We start from the raw sequence: 21,943 nt of genomic DNA, 5'->3' as shown, positions 1-21,943 counted from the left end.
TCCCCCTTTAAGTTGAATTTCCAAAATTCCCTGCATTGTGATATCAGAAGTCACAAATTCTTAAGTTTCTAGTTTAAGTAGTTTGCCCTAGGCGTTGATTAGTCAATTAGTCACGACTTTTACATATATAGAGAGATATAAGGTGTAGACTAATGACGTAACCAAATGGGAATAGACTAGTAACTAGTGCTTTTGATCAAGATGTTCTGCGTTCAAACCACATAGTCGACTATCTTGACTTGAAATATTCGTAATATTTCCCCCCTCAATGTCACCAGACGGAAACCGGAATGGTATTTTAGTACAGATCTTCATTGGTTTTCTTCACCATTTCCATTGTTGTTAATTGTAATAATTCCAGTGTAAATTAACCCGAATCTGGAATTTGTTAAATCAATAAACTCTCTATCTATCTATCTATCTATCTATCTATCTATCTATCTATCTATCTATCTATCTATCTATCTATCTATCTATCTATCTATCTATCTATCTATCTATCTATCTATCTATCTATGTATATAAAACAATGATCTGACATGAGATACCTCCTTTACTTCATGAAAGAGATGAAATATTTGTCCTTGACAGCAGCCTTATTTCAGATTTTGAAAGGAAGGGGGATAGGACATAAGGATTTCACGTTTTTTTTGTTTTTGTTAATATATTATATATCATTTATTAAAATGCATACGTTTCTAAAACTCGGAAGGCTACATTTGCCTTCCTTCTTCCCAAAGGACGCCCCTGGTCCTTGGAAGTGAATATCGTTTTGAGATTTAGTATTTTCTCGTTCTGTCAGCTTTCTACAACTTCACAGTAATTTGTTCTGGTATCGACTTTAACTCTTGCGTGTGTGTATGCACAAGACATTTCTTGCGCATTGAACGGAAGTTCAAAGTTACAGCTCAGAAACATATCCTTCTCTCCTTGCCAAATGAATCCAGATCTTAGCACCGGATTTAGTGGTAATTGAAGAACGGAATCTTCTAATTAACTTACGATCCCAGAACAAAGAAATAAGTACTTTTCTTAGAAACAAAATGAATTGAGCTGTTTTGGAAGAATCCATAGTATTGCAGTAATAGTAATCTCATTTTATGTTTATAATTTAGAAAATCTTGAAGTTGTGAAAAAATTAGTTAATTTTTCACAAGAAACTTCATTATTTTTCCTTTTTGTCAAATATAAAAACGCATTTCTTGCAAACTATGAATTTACAGATGTATATAAACATAACAAAATTAAGTTTGTGGTGTATTCATTTATTCAATTTTGGAATAATCTATATTTTAAGGAATGAAATCATCTTAGTATTTTAATTAAAGTATTCTCCAAATTTCGTCAAAACAGTGATTAGTATAAATAGACAGGTTAATCGTCAGCGCATGGGCATATAGTACAATAACATACTGTCATTAACATTGATACAACATTATCTTTATATTATTGGTATCAGCTAAAAAAAAAAAGTCATTAAGTTTAACTATTTAAGTGAGAGCTAATCTTCCTCAAAAGCGTTTAAAGTAATGATTCAAAACTTTCTCAGTCTGGGACTCATCCCGGCCAGTATTAAATCTCACAGAATTCGAAAGTATAAAGAAAATTCTTGTATTAGTTCAGAAATTAAAGAAGCAAGCATTTTTAAGCCTAGGGAATGAGAGTACAAAATGGATTACGTTTTCTTGTTCGTAATTTGTATTCAATATCGATTAATTTAAGTCGTAATTCTGAATATACACCACGCCTCTTTCCGCACTTGTTTCTTACTTGAAACCAAGAGCATCATCTTGTTTAATCTAATCGTATAATGAAGAGCAACATAAGGTACTTCTACGCTTCTATTGAAGTTTTAGAATACTCTTCATTTAGTTGTAACAATCAAATTGTTGTTGTTGGATGGAGTTTTAATGTCCCTTTCACAACTGAGACTATTTGAGATATGAACCTTCGAACCACAGTGATTGCTTCATATTTCAAGACTTCTCCACCGGGAATTGAACCCTGGAGTCCTAACATCAAAAGCTCACACACTGGCCACTTCCAAAATTAAGTTATATGTAAGAGTTCAGTCTGATACAAGAATTTCGAGACCTACCAGGTATCTCCTCATGATTTACTGATATTTCGTAACCCATACATTGAAATTCTCTGGTCTAAAGTATAGATATAAATATATGTAAATATGCTATAAAGCTCAAGAACGTTACGAGGTATCTGTAATTCAGGCATGTAGCCAAGAGGGGGGGTCCGGACCCCCTCCCCCGTCAAGACCAGAAATGAAAAAAAATTAAGGAAGGATGAAACAAAATGAAATGAGAAAAAGGATCAGCGTTAAAAATAAAGAAAACAACTACAGGAAGCTTTTGGTTACTCTTTCTTATGAGGAAATTTGTGTTACTTGCAATACATGGTTGCGAGGTGAGCGAGATATCCTGAAAGAGTCAGGGAATTTGAAATTTCTAGAAAAGTTGCGGAATTCTCAGAATTTCTGCTACTAGTCAGAAAGATTTCTAGCTTCCGAAAGCATAATGCCGTTGTGTAACAGCGTGAACATTTTTTTATCATAATTTTTCGTCATCGCATCCTTGCAATATCAAGCATGTTATTTCAAAAATAATTTTCTACTGCTCCTTTAACCTGTCATTTGAAACAGACAGTAGTTGACGGAATAATAAAAACAAAAATATATGTGGAAAGAAAGTTCTGTTAACATTTGATTCAACAGAAAAAGGAACGCAGATATTGTAAAATATTTTACAAGACATTATTGAGTATGTACTTTTTATAATAGTGAATATGTACTTTTTATAATAGTGAATATGTACTTTTTTATAATAGTGAATAATTGAGGTCATAATGAAAGGAAAATTGTTATATTTGAATAAACAGAGGAAGGATGTAAATATTGTATAACGAATTTTAAGCAAAAAATTCTGACCCTCCAAGTCTAAAAATATGCCTTTGAAGAGATTTTCTACCAAATATCTATCGAAGAAGGGGAAGGGGAGATTGGAGCGGAGCTCTCTATAGGCTATAATATCGCTTCTTTGATGCATTCAGCTATATTAGAAGCGTTTCGTGTTCATGGAATATTTAATGCATGTTCTTGGGACGTCAAATATGACAAAACTCATACGAAATTAATTTTTACCTGTATTAGATTACCATACAAGGGATATATATCTCAACCCTACGGGTTAGAGGTCATGCTACATCGCAGGTAAGGGTACCGTGCACCGAAAGCATTGGGCGAAGGCAGGTGGTGGCGGAGGCAATGCCAAGGACATTGTCCATTTGGCACGAAGCAGCGTGATTGGAAATGGGGAAGAGAAGACATTATTATTATTTGTAGGCTAACTACTATTTGTTCTCAAATTATATGTATCTCAATTTATAAAAATTTAGAATAGTAAGTATTCAAAATATACATACAGTTATCAAGTTGATGATGATGTCAACATAGAGGGTTGGATTACGTGATTTTTATTCTTTCATGTTATACCAGTCAATTATTACGCTAATATCGTATATATATTTACAGTATAACGAAGTGAAGGAAATTTCATTCACATTCTTATTCCTTTTGATTATTATATTAAATCTATACACTATCAGTGTCTTGTCTTGTCTTGTCTTCTTTCACCAACTATCGGTGTTTTAAATAAAAGCATCAGCATTATTCGCCAAGTATGCTATAAATGTATGAAAATTGAAATGTTTTCTTATAATTGTAACTATTTTTGCAAATGGCGTGTGCCGCCATTTGCATTTTTTCTGGTCGACTTCCAAGTCGTATTTCCTGTAACATATAGTATTTTGTATTATTTCATTATTAATTGTTCGTCAAGTATGTTGAGGTAAGAAAATAGATAATATGTCAAATCCAGGTAATAATTGAAGTGTCTTAATTAGGTATTAGTGTAGTCAAAATCGGGAAGGAGTTCCAGTGGGAAGAAGAGGGCCAGTTACCCAGTTGATCGGGGTGAAAATATTGAATAAAGTGAAATATAGATGAAATGAATGTGTGTAAAGTAATTGTAACTGTGTAAAAATGTTTTCGTGTTAAAATGTGATGAGTGTAGATGATGTATGATAGATATTTTTCACTTTATCCACTTCCTCTTCATCAGCTCACTATCTGCGATGTTCACACTTTCACTATCTCCACGGAACTCCCCAGTGTCTTGTTTATATTCAACAATATTATTTCACCTCGAAGAACTGTACAATAAAGATGAAAGAGAAGAATACTGGCAGTGGAAACAAGGTCTTTAGCATCCAATTCTACATATACAAGGCGCATAAAAAAAGGCCGATAATTTTTACACTAAATTGGCAACATTGATGAAGTTGAGCATGCGGAGAAGCACGTCCTAGTATTCTGAGCTTGCAATTGCAACGGAAATAGAACCGTCTGAGTGGAGTTGTGTACGTGCGAGAAACAATAAAGTGAAATGGTTACCGTAATACAAAATTCCATCAAATGTAAAGTGAGATCAGTCAAAGCAGAGCCGTAGAGATTTGAGCGTCCGGGGTGAAGTAGAATTCGGCGCCGCCTACATTCAGCTTACCAAACTTTTTCTCTTTTCTTTCTTTTTTTTTACGACTATTTATAACATTTCGTACTATTGATAAGAAATTTCAATACATTAGAATCTTCCTTGCGTGTGTCTCTTCATTCCTTTCATTTTATACCTTCATTCTCACAATTGTGTTTATTTCAATTAGGTTGAAAGGCGTGATTAAAATATCAAACTCATCACCATCAAACACCGAACATCTATTTCAGACTTGGGGGGCGCGGTGGCTCAGTGATAGAGCGTTCACCTCCGGTGCTTGGGGTCCCTGGTTCGATCCCAGCCGGCGCCGTTGTTTTCCAGCAGTTATATTGAAAATGGGAATTAATGAACAACTTATACTTTTAATTCCACACATGCCATTAAATGAATGATTTTACTCTTAGAAAATGAAATACAGTAAGTACTACAAGCATATGCTATGACATTTAAAGAAATATGCAATTGCAAAATTAATTGCTTTCAATTGCAATTAAAACGCAATTCCTGAAGATTTCTTAACTCCACGGGAAGATAAATAATCAATATTTACTCACGCAACGGCAAATATCATATGGCATCATTTTTTTCTATGAAACAGTAATACATACAAAACCTTTACCAGGGTGTCCACATTCTGGAAAATAAATGAAAGTCAGGGAAAGGTCACGGAAGTAAAAATGTTGCAGGTGAAGTCTGGGAAATGGCAGATTGGTCAGGGAAAGTCAGGGAAAATCGATTTAGGTCCATTGTTCAATTACTGAATTTATGAAATAGGGTTGATTTCTTTACTGTTACTGGATGCAAAATGTGGTGTTCTCAATGATGATATTGAGGGAGTCAGTGTTCTCTGATATAGTTGTTGAAACTAATTTTCTGCGAGAAACACATCTAACTGCATCCTGGCATATTTGCTCAAAAGGGTAGACGCTGTTCTAGAAGAACTGCATGGTGCCAGAGGATATCTGGACAAGTGGCTGAGAACGCGAAGAAATAGTATCTCCAGCTCACAATGAAAGCTCAGACTGAAGAATTTAAGGAACACTCGAATTAATTCATAGCCAATGATAGAGATGGTATTGGACTTGATGAGTTTTTACTTAGTCTTAGGAAATGGGAAGAACTTCGTTGACTTTATGGTCAGTTATGAAATTGTGTTTTATCTTCTTTCACGGAAATGCATTTTTTGAAAGTGTTTCATAATAAATAAAATTCTCATTGTTGAGAACTTATAAGAAGAATCTCTGGTGGCTCAACGGATCATGTATGATTCCGTGATGAGAATAGGTGGATCATCAGGATTAATAATTACAAGAGGTATGATAAATTCAGTGGGAAGTTCAATGAGACAATATCAGGTGTATTTGGAAAAGAAAAGATAAATAAATGCTGGAGACGAGAAGATGAGAGAGAAACGGAAGATTCAGCAACATTTAAAGGAGCTGGAGGAAGAAAAGAAAATTAACCTTCGAAGACAAGGATATTCAGATCAATGAGAAGAAAACTATGCGGGAAAGTATGAAAACAAATTTCTACATTTGTTGCATTTAACAACTGCACTAGCAAAATTATATTTTACATAATGTTTGCGTGTGTGTGTGTTTTTTAATAATCAGTAAAATCATGTGTGAACTGTTTATTACTATAGGTAATATTATAATGCTGTGTAATTGGTATAATAATGTGTATGTTTTTTTCATATCTCAAGTATTCTGTATAGGCCCTACTGCACACTTTCGTTTGTAACTTTACATTTTGTGTAATACTAGCTAAACCTGCGCTCTCTACACAGCGCATCATTCACATATAAGCATGAATATCCTTGTTATTCCTCACATCTGTACCTGTCCCTTTACAGACACAAGTGAAAGACGTCTTGATAAAAATTGACAAGAGATATCATAAAGGGGACATTTTTTCGATTACTTTTTCAATATTTCGCACTATTTGCAAGATTTGAGCCTACTTCCGGTTGGAGTTTTTAATTCATGTATTATCAGTGTTTTCTTTCTTCTTGCATGCAGTATGTAATAAGCAAATACATTACACATACAATTATTTATGTCAGTGATATATGGTGTTCATTGGGCAAAACACTCCAAGCAATAAAGATTCAACTTACAAGGAAGGGTCACGCAGTGGCTCCGCTGAGATCCGAACGAGACAACTGTGTTTGCATTTGATATGTTATAACTAGATGGATCAAAAAGTTATACGTGCCACCGAGCGGAATATCGTGAGTTACAACATATTTTGTAGTGTAAGAACTACAAAGCTGGCAGAATATTTTGACCGAATCATTTGATCGGAAACGGTTGGGTAAATGGAAAACTCGGATAATATGTATCCCGTCATTTTCAAGAACACACTTTTTCGGATAAAAAAGTTTGCCCAGGATCCTCGCAGGGTTCCACATGGGGTCCAACTCAAAATTTTCAAATGACAAGAGGGATTAAGTAGCACATCGTTTGAAAGCTGTTGCAAAATGAAAGAAGATGCAGCAAGTTTCGACTCTCTACGACAACCCTGTGCAAAATGGCGGAGGGTCAAAATGTAAACAAAAACTTAATTGAAAAGTCAAAAGTCACCTCTATAAATCGGAAACGATGAGAAATGTGAAAATAGGAAAGGAAGTGTGGCATTATTTTCAAAGTACAACAATTTAAGGTAAAACGTCTTGTCCCAGGGTCCCCACATGGTCCCAGGTGGGATCCAACTAAAAAGTTTCAAATGGCAAGAGGGGTTAAGTAGCTCATCGTTTGCAAGATCTTGTTAAATGAAAGTAGATGGATCAAGTCTCTACTCTCTACGACAACTCTGTCCAAAATTGCGGCGGGTCAAAAAGTAATCAAAAGCTTATTTGATAAACTATGGCCACCTCGAATGCAAGATGGCCGGTTAAAACTTATGTCGTTCATAACAGTACAAATTTAAATCTCTATTTTTCTCTATTATATATTTAGAAACAATAGGAAGATTAAAGAACAATTGAATTTCGATTCACCTCAACTATAATTTCATTCGGTAACAACACATATATGTTTTGTTTGGTTCCCTCGCCATCATTTACTTTAATATAACGAATATGCGATGAACGCACAACTGTGACTTCCTCTAATTTTGTCATACGTAGTTCATGCATAAAGGACTTGCTGCACCAGTAGGTGGGTGGTTCTATTGTAATTCGTAACTGCGTATTCATGGCGGTTACATTTGTATGTCATTCGTTGGTTTGATCGCAATACTCCAAGCAATACCAAATATACCAAAAAAAAAAAAAAAAATCATTTGCAAGATTGGCGAGTAGTACCAAACCATGTGTAAGTCATTTCAGTACTTCGAGTTGCGCCAAACTTTGTTGGTTTAATTACAGTATTCCAAGAAATAACATATTTATATACAAACTCATTTTTCACGCTGGCAGCCATATTGGATTACCTCCAACACCAGTGGTTTGAGCTGGACATGCGTTCGATACATACTACGGCATTTTGAACTCAAGACGTTTCGTTTTTGAACATTTCGCATCTTTTCGTCATCCACTGATCAACATTCATACCAAATTTGGTTTTCCTAGCTTCAGCAGTTTGGTATGCCTATCCTCTCGATATAGGTTTTAAGCTGTCTCTTGGATTCAAGGTGGCCATATATTTTCAATTAAGCTTTTGCTTATATTTTGACCCGCCGCAATTTTGGACAGGGTTGTCGTAGAAAGTCGAGACGTGCTCCATCTTCTTTCACTTAACAAGAGCTTTCAAACGATGTCCTACCTCTCTTGCCATTTGAAACTTTTTAATTGGACTCCACCTGGGACCATGTGGGGACTCTGGAACAAGACATTTTCATGTTGTGCTTTGAAAATAATGCCACGCTTTCTTTCCTGTTTCCACATTTGTCTTACCGTTTCCGATTTATAGGGGTAGTCATGGACTTTCCAATTAAGTTTTTGTTTACACTTTGACCCGTCGCCCTTATGCACACGGTTGTTGTAGAGAGTCGAGACTTGCTGCATTTTCTTTCATTTAACAACAGATTTCAAATGATGTGCCACTTAACCCCCTTGCCATTTGAAAATTTTGAGTTGGACCCCATCTGGGAACCTGCGGGGGACCCTGGGGCATTTTTTCTTACCACAAAAAGTTTCTCGTTGAAAATGGTGGGATAAGTGTTGGCAGAGTTTTTCACTTACTCAACCATTTCCGAACAAATGACGGTTCAAACTATTCTGCATGGTAATTTTTTGTAGTTCTTACATTACAAAATATGTTGTAACTCACGATATTCCGCCCGGTGGCACGTATAACTTTGGGATCCATCTAGTTATAACATATAAAATGCAAACACAATGGTCTCGTTCCGATCTCAGCGGAGCCACTGCCTGACCCTTCCTTGTTAGAGTGGAGAGATAGTTATCCTTCGTTTTTCATTAGCATTTGGCCATGAAACGAACGCCTGAGAGGTATGTAACCCCCGCATACAATTATGTGGTGTTGGAATGTATAATGTGTAGGGTATGTAGTTTTTTTTCTAATTTCAACACTTCTAGTGTACCCGTAAAAAAATGTAATAAAGAAATAATGGCCATGTTTTTTAAATATCCAATTAGAACTGGAGAATCTACATACAATTTGCAATCGATCAGTGAAAACGTCATCTTTCTGGAGCCTGTAGTTTCCGAGATATCATTGTCAAAAGGATTGGCCACAAACATATAAACGTCCACAAACGTAGCCTATAGTTTTAAAGAATTCCAAATATGGCAGCACAATTCATTTGCAATGATTTTGGAAAAGTCTTATTAAAATACAAAGGCTTTGAACAATAATTTTTAAAAAAAAACATAAACTTTATGAAAATGGTCTATTTAAATAATTTGTTTAAAGTACACACAATCACAAATAACCGTAAATCAAAGATTTGGAACCCAAACTTATAGGCTGGAGCTCAGGCGCTTCTATCATACTTACCAAATCAAGAAACCTCGCCTGTTTTGTGTGTTAGCGAGGACCAGGTATTGCAATACGTGCCTGAGAGCATAACACACATACTACACTTACCGGATAGACGAAAGTTATCACTTTTGAAGGGTTCCTTGTCTTTTGAACCTCATCACACTCATTTTATTTTTTCATTTCACATCTCATTGTTACTCATCTTGTATATCAACCAGTGGGCCTGGGGTCCATCACTGGTTGACCCAATATGGCGACTGGGGGACAACATGTGAAACTTCCTAGGATCATAACTGGTTCTACCATATCCTCTGTAGATTCAGATAGAAGACGTAGGCACCGCGACTCGCATCGTACCGACAATAGTCCCGAACGATTACGATCACGATCTCCAGTCATAGGCAAACACCATACACCATCTCCGAAACGTCATCGCCTACATAGCATTTCAGATTCTGATAGTGACCAGCTTAGAATCGACGACCAGGACTATCCGCAGCTATCTACCATCTCAAAACCGCAAACTTACTCGTTCTTACTCACAAACTTCGACACCAAATATCAGAATAAAAAGCATATCTATCTTTAGCTCACCAAGTACTATCGGGGAGCTCAGATCACCCAAATTGTCGCAACAAGAAATGGGATGATATCAAATCCTTTGATCCACAATTGGCTACGACAATTCGTAACAAGTTCAGTTTTGAGATTTTTGGCAAAAATAACCAGCTCACCAAACTGCCTGACCGGAGAATCAAACAGCAGCCTCCGCCACCACGCACACCTACTTTCTGTGTTGTAATACGAGGTGTACATCCTGATCTAACGGACGATGAGATTCTTCAAGAGCTTACGGAGGAAGGGCATAAAGTCTCCAAATGCATCCGCATTCGCAACGACCGACCGCGGTCCCACTTATATGGTCCGCATGTTATCTTCATCACAAGTCACCATTAACCAGTTACTTGACAACGGAACCTATATATATCGTAAGCGGCATCGTGTCGAGCCCTTCCGCATTGCAGAACCAGTATCAATCCGTTGTGAACGCTATCAAGAACACGCACACCAGCGCCCACTACAGGAATAACCTGAAATGTGGCTACTGTGCTGGGTTGCATTCCACCCGCACATGTCCAAACTTAACTCGTCCATCGCAGTGCTCCACTTGCCACGAACAATATCCAACTTACAGTTTTAAGTGTTAAACTCGACCGGCACCTTCACCAGATAAACCCTACTTAGTGGCTCCGCTTCGTGCTCAGAGTAAACTGCAGACTGATTTTACTCCGTCCTCCGATATATCACCTGATAACCAGTCTGTTACAGTATCTCAGCTCCTACAGTTCATCACCTTGACGCTGCAAAACTTGCATCCTTTTCTACGGCCGTATGTACTGCAACAAGTACAGTATGCTGCCCGCTGTATCTTCCATGTTAATTCAATGCCACCTATACAGACCAACGAGTTCACTTTTGTAGCACCCGTCCGGAAACATCCGTTTAAGATTCTCAGTTTCATTATGGATATCGTTATCATCTTAATATCAATTCCCTCATCCAACACAAACCCCTCTTCGAACAACTTTTTCTGGAGGAACCCGCATCAGCTTTCTTACTCAATGAAACGCATCTCACCCCAGGCCTGCCTTTTAAGTTCCCAGGATATCAAATCCTTCGAACTGACAATCAATGGCGGCACACTCATTGGTTTTGCCTCTCAGTTACCTTATCGTACTTTCCATGGCTCTATTCACAACGTACCAAAATATCTTATCACAACCGTCTATTTCAAGGCTTTATACATCACCTTAGCGACTATCTACGTTCTCCCTGGTCATGCAATTCCTTACTCCTTTCTTCAGTATATCGCTAACAAATTTCGCCATTTTATCGTAATGGCCGATATCAATATTCATAGCAGACCCGCTTGCCAGAAGGCTCAGTTCCACGACTTTATCACGACACGCATATCTTGCGTCCTGCACAAACGTCCAAAATCAACCCGCCCCCTTTCAGATACCACCCCCAATGTTGTTATCACCTCCACAACCCTGTCAGGCAAATGCCATATCGATGTCTTATACTCTCTTGGCAGTGACCACCTTCCAGTCAAGTTAACTATCAAACGTCCTTTTCACCATCACTGTTCTGCAAACATTCCACCTAAGGAGGTCCCTAGATTTGACAAAGCTAATTGGGATAACTACAGACTTCATCTCACTTCTAAACTTGAACATTTCAAGCCACCAAATACTGAGGATGAACTATACTCGGCGCTGGATGCTATCCCCTCTTCGATTTATACAACATCTGCTGAGAATATATCTGCCTCGCAAGTACATCCATGGCGTCCTCGATTACCACCTCAGTACCTTCACATGATCAGACGTTCTCGACAGTTTTACCGAGATTACGTACGCACAAAGAACGAAGAGGCTCTACGCCATCACCGACAACTCCAACGTACGGTTCGTAACTACGTTATCGCCTATAAACTTCGAACGCGGGTCAAAACTTGCAACACACTGGACGCAACTTCACATCCTACCAAATACTGGAAGAGATTTACTCGAACTGGCAAACTTACTTGAACGCCTTACCCTCTCATTGACGGTGATCATCAACTCATCTCAGATAGTGTCAAAGGCCTTTACGAATCATCTCCAAGCCATCTTCACTCCATTTCCTCCTGAAAGATTTGAACGACACCATCCTGCATATACGTTTAATGTTGATTCTCCTCATCTTCAAACCAGTACAGAGCATAACTTTCTAGCTCATCACGAACTTACCACACCCATCACAGTTCCAGAAATTCGTGAACTCACAGCTCGCAAACGTAACATTGCTCCAGGCATGGACCTTATCATCTACCGTCACATTAAAGAGAGCCCTTTCTGTTTACTGATTCTGTTAGCCCATATTTTCACTTTCATTTTACGTACCGGTATCATTCCCGCCGATTGGAAAACCTCCAAGACTTTAATGTTTCTAAAACCTAACAAGCCAGCCATCCCTGTATCATCTTACCGTCCAATCCAATTAACCACTGTTTTCTGCAAAATTCTCGAACGCATTCTTGTAAACAGACTTCATCCACATTTCTCTCGCCATTGTATCATTCCACTCAATTAAGCAGGTTTCCATCCTCGCATTGGTGTTCACGACTAGCTCTTACGCTTCACCAATCTCTTTACGAATCACTTCAACCGCTCACAGCCTTCATGCTTACTTCTAAGGTATGGCAACTTGCGCTCTTCTTTAAGCTTCTGTCCTGTAAACTACCAATGTGCTACATCCGATTCATTTTCAACTTCCTATCATGTCGCATTACATATATATCTATAAACAACTCCTTATCACATTTTGTCTTTATTCATTCCGACGTTCCACAGGGCCCAGCATTATCTCCACTTCTGTATCTGCTCTTCGTTGCCGATCTTCCTCCATTTTCTCCAAATGTACATCTCTTCCAGTTTGAAGACGACACATCCTTTCTTGCTCTCGGCAAAACGATCCATCAATTGAACACAGCACTCCAATCTGCCTTCGATATCTTTGTTAGTTGGTGCTCGAAATGGCGATTACGCCTAAATTCTGAGAAGACTCAAGGAATAGTTTTTCTTGATCCTAAGAGACGGTCCCGCGTCCATAGAAACCCAACACGCCTGTACCTTTCTGTTCTTGATACTCCCATCAAACCTGCCAAACATGTTAAGTACCTAGGTGTTACATTCGATACTCACCTCACATGGCGCCCTCTCTTAGCTCAGATTATCACTAAAGCCTACAATAGACTGAATCTTCTTCGCTGGCTCACAGGCACAACCTGGGGCCTACAAGCAGATACCACTCTCACAACATACAAGGTGTTCCTACGACCCGTGCTCACCTATGGGTTTATAGCTTGGGTCGCTGCACATTCAACCTTTTACAACAAGCTCAAGATCCTAGAACGACACGCCCTGCGTGTTGCATATCGTATCAAGCTACCCAGCCCTACACAAGATTCTGTATGATCGCATCTCCTTTCCTCACATCCTTTACCATATTGAAAAATACCCGAGATTCGAGACGAGGCAATACTTCCACAAAAGATACGAGACGAGACGAGACGAGAAAATCTTATTTACATAAGATTTACATGTCTAACCGATTTTTCACACTGGTGGGGTAAAACATTATTTGACTTTTCCATTTAAGAAATAAACATTAGTAATAATAGAGTTCCACAACTTTTAAGATCATAATAGTAAACACCCAAACTTTAGAGAACTTCATTAACACAACTTTAACTATCAGAGGACAACAAATCTTAGCAACTAGGTTCTGTCCCACTTTCCCCTAAATCAGGGTCATACCTATGTAGTGGCCAAGGGAGCTGAGACCTCCTGAATGTAGTACCTATACTTCAGAGTTGAAGTCAAATCAGTCCCCAAGATATTTTCCTGGCTCTCTGTCTTAACGTTCTGGCCAAGAATCCTGAGGTAAATATTTGTTTCAGTTCCGTTTTATCCGTTAAGAAACTGTCTATTTCAAGGCTGTTTATTATTTTGGTAGCACAGTTTATAATTATGCTTTCACAGTACCGATATAAATTAATGTATCGTACAGTAGCATAGAAATGTTCACTGTCAGTTGTATTATGTTTTTTAAAACATTTTATTTCCCTCATGATACCAGGTTGTCTCTGTAGCAGTGCCCAGGGTTGAGGGAAAACGGGGTGGGCGACGTCTACCTTTTACAATTTTATATGTGTTTATGTCTTTTCCCAACTTGAAATTTCCTAAAAATTCTTTTCTGAGTTTTAATTTTTTTGTTTCACGTTAAAACTAGATCCTTTTCTAGAACTCCTTGCATGTAAGTAGACAGACAGCCCAGCGTCTAGCCGAACCTTGAACATTATCCGTATTTTGGATCTATATTTCTTGCATCAAACTACCGAAGGTAGGAGTACCAGCCAGGCGAGGAATGAAGATCCGAACACTTGATGTGTAGAATTCTTCAAAATATGTTCGGTATTCTGTCTGATGCCGGATTGCCAGTCTAGTTTATTTTAAGGTAGATTTGTAAGTTTCAGAAACACCGCTACTTTCTTGTCGTTGTTGTTTTATTTTAAACCATCTTTCGAGCTACCTCTACAAAATGTTAAATTATTATAACGTGTGTTTGAAGAATGATTTTTTAAACATATTTTATTGTTTTGTATTTAACATCGTAGAAAAATATTACCAGAAAGCTAAGTTGTTGTATTGACAACTCTACCGCTATTGTTTATTTCGTGAGTGTGATAAGTAGAAGTGAGGTAAACACAGTGAGTTTTTAATTTGTGTGTGTGTCATACTGTATTCATAGGCGCCCGCAGCAGGGACGAAACGGTTCGATTGCTCTCCCTAGATTGTCGAAAGGAGTTCGGTTCTTTGAAATACACGCCAAAAATATTAGATTTCCATATTCACCCACTGCAGTATTCAATATATTTACTGTAATTATTAACCGTTTCGAACCCAGGTGGCCAAAGTGGCACATATGGGTGTGTCACTTTTTTTTAAATCCGCTCCTGTGTGAACACTAAGATTAAGATATCGGGTTAATTTTTTTCAAATATGATTGGACCATAGTTTATCATATTAGTTTCTCTTTATTCTGGATGTCTAATTTCCTTCTCAAATTTCAGCCCCAATAAAAAAATTCCAGAATTTTCTAATTTTGAATTTTCTTTTTCCTTTTTTCCTTGTAGCTTCCTTCGTTGTACAGAGATCTCCTTAAGACTTGTCAAGTAGATACCTCGAATGAATACCTAATTGTTGACATAAATTTGACCGGCCCTCGCGCAGTGTTGCCAACTAGGGAAATTAATATTTTCCTAAATTTGGGCAAATAATTCGAAATTTTTGTTTATAAATCCGTACCTATACGTCCGAGCACCAGTCGAAAAATGTCTTTACTGAACAAAAGCGGGTACAAATCGTTACAATGTGGTAATTCGGGCGCACGAAAAATTCCTATTTAGGTTCTAACCCTTGATTTTTCTAGTTTTCCCCTACTTTTCTGTTTACCGTAATCTATATTTTGTAATTGGAAGTTTTGTTTCTTAAATATCGCCATGACACTTGTAGGATATATTAGTGGTGTACCAATGTTTATTTAAGATAATTTGCGTTTGTCTGGTAGCAGAGTTGCCAGCTACATAAAATTTTATTTCCCGATTTTAGGAGAAATTTTAGAAAAATCCCTTTTTATCTCTTTTTCCTTCTTGTTGGCCACATTCGAACAAGCGTACCACTGTCTGAAAGCCTCGTCCTTAGCCTACACAACACACGATAAAAAGTTTCAGTAGGATAATTAGGGGAAGTGCAGTTGAGGTTTATAATACACCATGTTCTGTAAATAGTAAGAAAATAGTGAATTTTTAAAGTAAAATATTTTTTTAAATTTCATGCTTAATTTGTTAGATATCGCCATGATACTTGTAGGATATATTAATGGGATACTAAAATTTATTTTCAGATAGTTGGCCTCTGTCTGGTGGCAGTGTTTCCTGCAAAAAAAATAATTCCCGATTTTGGAAAATTTCCCTTTCTCCCTCCATTATTTTCCTCTTGCAGGCTACATTGGAACAAATGTACCACTATCTGAAAGCCTCTTGTTTGGACTACAGAATGCACCACAAAAAGTTTCAATAGGATAATTAGGGAAGATGTAATTCCGGCATATCTGTTGACTTTTCTTCTGAGACGTAATAAGTGTCAAGCGTCCCCTTTCAGCAACGAGGGAGCTACAGATTAAGAGCCTGACTTACTAAAAAAAAAAGTGATACGAAATTTACCATTTTCCTTTTGCATGTTTCTCACAAGTGGAAGGAGATAATGAAATGCAACTTACCACAATCATAGATAATGTTATTCTACAACAGAAAATATGAACCTGAAGAATTTTTAGTGTTGCCATCAATAGAAACTACAGTGTTGCCAGAATAACAACTTCCCCAAAATTTAAGTTAAGGCAGCGACTAGAGGAACGAACTCAACTGCATTTGATTACGTATCATGTTGTTTTATTTATAGTATCTTGTAAACTACTTTTTAAATAACATTATTATTTAATTTTAATAACTGTATGTTAAAACTATTTTCTTTATTGCAAACTAAATACAACTATTCAGAGGTGGCCTTTGGGGGTGGCGACTGGGGCATTCGCCCCAGGCCCCGCGATAGGATATTCTCTTGTCACAGCTCAAATATGCGGGGCCTCTGCAACATTCTAATGTACCGTAGCTTAGAGTTAAGTGAATACTTTGGCCAATAATACGGTGTGGTGGATTTCTTCGGAAACCAGTTTTCGGAAACCAGTTTCTTACTCAATATTTTACTTTTAGAAGCCTTAAATTCCCGAAATCTACACCATTACTATGAAAGCGTTTAGCATGATATTTTTGGTTTTAAAGTACCGTAATAATTACGCCCTTGAGTTTCGGATTAACAATGGGTCAGCAAACAAGGCGACGCTAATACCATGCACGTAACTCTAAATGGCCTTATCTCAACTTTTCTTTGTTGTCGAAATAGAGTGAGAAGTCATGTTGTTTATTGCTTTTGGGTCAGAAGAGTGGTCCTGTTGCTACGGATACATCTGAGTCATCGCTTCCAAGAAATAGCTCCTATTGCACGCCTTGTGTAGCACCTCAGTTTGGCTTCGGAATTCGGACCGCGCAGTCGTAGTGAGATGTGGATACGTAATATTATGATTAGTGCGTGAGTGTCTTCCGATTATTCGTTTATTGGGCAAAGAATAAGTGACCATCATGAGTGGCAGAGACACATACAAATTCCGTAAATACGAAAGTGGGGCTGCGAAAGCCAAGAAACGGAAATATAAAGTTTTCATTCAGAAGCAAAAGGGATCTTTGGACAAGTTTGTTGTAGCGGTAAAATCAGCGGATCAACACCGAAAACTTGAGAACACGGATGATGATTTGTCTGTGACTGTGAGCGACCGGTGTGATGCGACAGACCAGGTTGTGATACCAAGTTTTGCGTCCGACGAAGAAAACAAACTAGCCGGCAACAACACTGTTTCTACGCCCTGTTGTCCTACAAGCAACAATGAAAACTTGGTGCAATTCTCTGGGGACAACGTTGTTGCAACAGACCCAGAAAATGACCTCTCCTGTGAAAGAGCCACCATTCCTCTGCATACTTCTGACACTCTTCAAACGACGAGCATACTGTTCGAGGACATATACGATCCAGGTAATTGGAAACATATTAACAGTGAAGTGCGTGACATGTTAATGGAGAAGGGTCCAATCAGGCTAAGTGACTCTGAATACTCAAAGGACGAAGGTAACAGACATTTTTCGAACAATTTCTTTACACGGAGGATGCCGAACGGAGAAACAGTAGATAGGTGATGGCTAAGTTATTCGAAGATCAGAGAGAGTATTTTGCTTTCCTTGTAAGTTGTTTGGCACGACAGCTACTAGAGGCCAGTTATCAAACGAAGGCTGCTGCGACTTGAAGCATCTTGGCGATAAACTTCAGCACCACGAAGTTTCTGTAAATCACGTTAAGTGCATGACAGCGCGGTTGGAAACAGCTCGCAGAATGTCCAATGGTAGCGCAATAGATAACATGATGCTAGAACGAATTAGAAAAGAAAAGCTGCATTGGCGCGCAGTGTTAACAAGAATTCTAGCGATTGTACAGTACCTTGCCGAAAACAACAGCGCATTTCGTGGGAGAACGGAGAAATTTTATGCGCCGAACAATGGTCAGTTTTTAGGCTTAGTTGAGATGCTCTCCAAATTCGATCCAACCATGCAGGAACATCTCCGCCGAATTAAGAACGACGTGACTCACGACCATTACCTCGGGCATAGGATCCAAAACGAGCTTATCGACCTGATGGCGTCAGAAGTAAAGGGAAAAATTATTGATAAAGTGAAACTTGCTAAATATTTTGCCGTCATCCTTGACTGCACGCCTGATGTTGGCCACAAAGAGCAGATGTCCTTATATTGCGTTTTGTGGACGTATCAGATCCGGAAGTGAAGGTGGTGGAGCACTTCATCGAATTTCTGGATGTGGACAACGCAACAGGAAAGAGGTTGTCTGAAACTCTTCTTGCCGCACTTTCGAACCTCGGTCTGGACATCGCCGATTGTCGTGGCCAGGGGTACGACAATGGTGCGAACATGAAGGGAAAACACCAAGGAGTTCAAGCGCACATTCTTCGCATGAACAGTCGAGCATTTTACACTCCGTGTGGCTGCCATAATTTGAACCTTGTTTTAGGAGACATGGCTAAATGCAACTCCCAAGCATTGACGTTTTTTTGGTGTCATAGAATATATAAATGCTTTGCTGCCTCGGCCGAAAGGTGGAAAATTTTGGAAGAAACCGTGCCTTTCATGGCTACAAAATCACTTTCAGAAACGCGGTGGGAATGCCGCCTGGAAAGTGTGAAAGCGCTGCGTTATCAGACGAAAGAAGTCAGGGAGGCACTGTTGACTGTCGCAGATACCGCTAATGATCCGCTAGTAAAACGTGAAGCCGAATGTCTTGAAAATTATGAGCTCGAGAGCTTCGAGTTTATTCTGAGCTTAATCATGTGGTATGACATTTTGTTTGCTGTAAATGCTGTCAGCAAAACTTTGCAATCAGCTGACATGCAGCTCGATGTGGCAATACAGCAAATCAAAGGCCTTGTTACTTTCTTGAGAAAGTACCGGGAAACCGGATTCTCCGATGCTATGATCGCAGCAAAGGAAATTGCGTCCGAAATGAACGTAGCTCAGAAATTCAAGGAACGAAGAGTCAGATGCAAGAAAAAACATTTCGATTATAAGGGTAACGACGAAGAAACATCTTCGCCGGAGGAGTCCTTCAGAACAGAATATTTCTTATGGATAGTGGATCAAGCACTTACCTCGATGGAAAAAAGATTCGAACAACTGGAAGAGTATGCTTCAATCTTTAGATTTCTATACAAGTTGAAGGGTTTGCGGTCATTGAACGACGATTATTTGTTAAAGTGCTGCATGGATTTGGACAACATGTTAATCGTAGAAGATTCACGCGATTTGGACGGAATTGACTTGTGCACAGAATTGAAGATTTTTCGAGAAATGTTTCCTGATTACATCAATGCCGCCCAAGAGTGTCTTCAGTACGTTTGGCCCATCCGAGATTCATTTCCCAACATCGTTATTGCATACAGAATTATGTTGACAATTCCTGTGACAGTTTCCAGCGCGGAAAGAAGCTTTTCGAAGTGGAAACTTATCAAAAACTATCTACGATCAACAATGTCGCAAAGCAGATTATGCGGTTTAGCTATTTAGTCCATCGAAAAGGAAGTTGCCTCAACAATGGACTACGAGGACCTTATCAACGATTTTGCACAACGAAAAGCCAGAAAAGTGGACTTCCGTCTGTGACCGTCAAAGCAGCTGCTTCGTAAGTCAGTGATAGTTTTATTATGTGTTCTAGTTTGTTGAGCTTGCATGCATGTAAAATGTTTCCGAATCATTAATATCGTAAGTTATATCGACCCCATGCCATAAGAACCCCTTACCCCCTCAAAAATTTCACCTATGTTTCCTGGCTTCGGGGGGGGATTCGCCTACCGAACCCCCCGCCCGGGGCCCCGCATACTACTAAGGCCGCCTCTGCAACTATTATTTAAAATGTAATTCACAGGATACATAGACAACATGCTATGTAATCAAATGCAGTTGAGTTCGTTCCTCTAGTAGCTGCCTTACCTTAGATTTTGGGTGAGTTATTTTTCTGGCAACACTGTACTTTCTATGGATGGCAATACTAAAAAATCTTCAGGTTTATATTTTCTGTTGGAGAATAACATTATCTATGATTCTAGTAAGTTGCATTTCATTATCTCCTTTCACTTGTAAAACAAGCTAAAGAAAAATAGTCAATTTTGTATTATGATATTTTTAGTAAGACAGGCTCTTAAGGTGGAATCGGAACCACGGTAATATGTTCAAATTTTTAGCGCTCTTAAAATTGGAATCGAACCTGGGACCACGTGCAGGAAAGGTGCACGCGCTTACTACTGAACCAGTGAGAAGAAGTGTTCCGGAAAATTTCATAGCAGCTTATTTAAAGAAACTATTCTTATTATTGTTGTAACTGAATGGATTTTAATAACTTATGATAAAATAACTTTCAGGGCGCTTTGATGCTTAAGAACGAGATTTTTTCTCGATAATTGCCTTCACACCAAAACAATCTGAACTGGTATTGGAAAATAAACATATTAGTCTTACGTCATTATACTTGTAGATAGGTCTTGCTTGTACAAGGCTGATCACAAAATGCGATTTAAATTTTACATTTACAACCCTATCCATCTACCTACATAGATACTACGAGATATATTGAAGGGCAACGGGAATCACTGTTACTTATAGATAGGTCTTGCTTGTACAAGGCTGATCACAAAATACGATTTGAATTTTACATTTACAACCCTATCCACCTACCTACATAGATACTACGGGATATATTGAAGGGCAACGGAAATCACTGTTACACTGAATATTTATATAGGTGGAGGACAGTGGCTGATTTAGGCATCTTGCGGTTCCAGTCATTCTTAACGGTATTGCTTCAGTATTGGCTATTTTACGCAAGTTCGTTGAATTGTACGCGAACCATTCTTACTTTGCAATAATTAGTACATTAATTTAAACTTTCTTCCCTTAGTTTATAATGATGAAATTAAAATTTGTACCGATGTGATTTCCCTCAAGATCCGCAAAAATATATACTATTTATTATAATAAGCAAGGATCTGTATTCAAGTTCTTTAAAATGTGCATTTTAAGTTAATTTATGCAGTCTTGTAAAAATAACTCGTTCACTTAATAGACACAATCTAGCTAATGCTTCTTATAGTGTGTTAGCATACTAGTATTGGTAAACATAACCAATATATGTATATGATGCATGATTCATTAGTACCAAACCTTCTTTTGGTATTATAAATCTAGAATAACCTTTTAAATCACAATTATATTTTCTAAGCATCCTTGTTCTTAATTCATTCAGGAAACTACCAAACTAGTTTAGAACAAGCTTGCCTTGTATCAGCATAGATACAATGCAACACACGATGAACAACAAATTTAATACAATACATAGATACAATACAATACATAATCAACAACACACAATAAACAATAAACAAAGAATGTGCCGTTTTCCTGCACATTTTCTGAGTTTTAACGCCTAGGTCGGCTAGTTTCGTGAGACCAGTTTTTAAGAAAACTTCCTCTGATATGAGTATTGGGGTACAATTTTCATTATGGGATTAGACGCAGAATTCTCTCCACGAAGAATTTCGCTATTTTTTTTTTTTTTTTTTGAACCATTACAGCATGATGGTCCTTAATTAACCATT

General features: G+C 38.0%; 2 protein-coding genes across 2 annotated transcripts; both read left to right on the top strand.

Moving 5' to 3' along the window:
- The first annotated feature begins 18,090 nt into the window (after positions 1–18,090).
- On the top strand, positions 18,091–18,567 carry LOC145667666 (zinc finger MYM-type protein 1-like). Its single transcript, XM_081735123.1, has one exon. The coding sequence runs from the start codon at positions 18,091–18,093 to the stop codon at positions 18,565–18,567; it is 477 nt and encodes a 158-aa protein (XP_081591249.1).
- Positions 18,568–18,710: 143 nt separating this feature from the next.
- Positions 18,711–19,859, top strand: LOC145667664 (uncharacterized). Its single transcript, XM_081735122.1, has one exon. It carries the CDS (start codon positions 18,711–18,713, stop codon positions 19,857–19,859), a length of 1,149 nt encoding a protein of 382 aa, XP_081591248.1.
- The last annotated feature ends 2,084 nt before the right edge of the window (positions 19,860–21,943 follow it).

Source organism: Thermobia domestica, chromosome 13 (assembly GCF_964235325.1).
Source record: "Thermobia domestica chromosome 13, izTheDome1.hap1.1, whole genome shotgun sequence".
Taxonomy (NCBI): Eukaryota; Metazoa; Arthropoda; class Insecta; order Zygentoma; family Lepismatidae; genus Thermobia; species Thermobia domestica.
Note: the sequence above shows the minus strand (reverse complement) of the source record. Positions and strands in the feature narration are given on the sequence as shown.

Excerpts from the sequence above, each read along its gene's own strand:
- LOC145667666 (XM_081735123.1), top strand. The coding sequence starts at position 18,091 with ATGACAGCGCGGTTGGAAACAGCTCGCAGAATGTCCAATGGTAGCGCA.
- LOC145667664 (XM_081735122.1), top strand. The coding sequence starts at position 18,711 with ATGAAGGGAAAACACCAAGGAGTTCAAGCGCACATTCTTCGCATGAAC.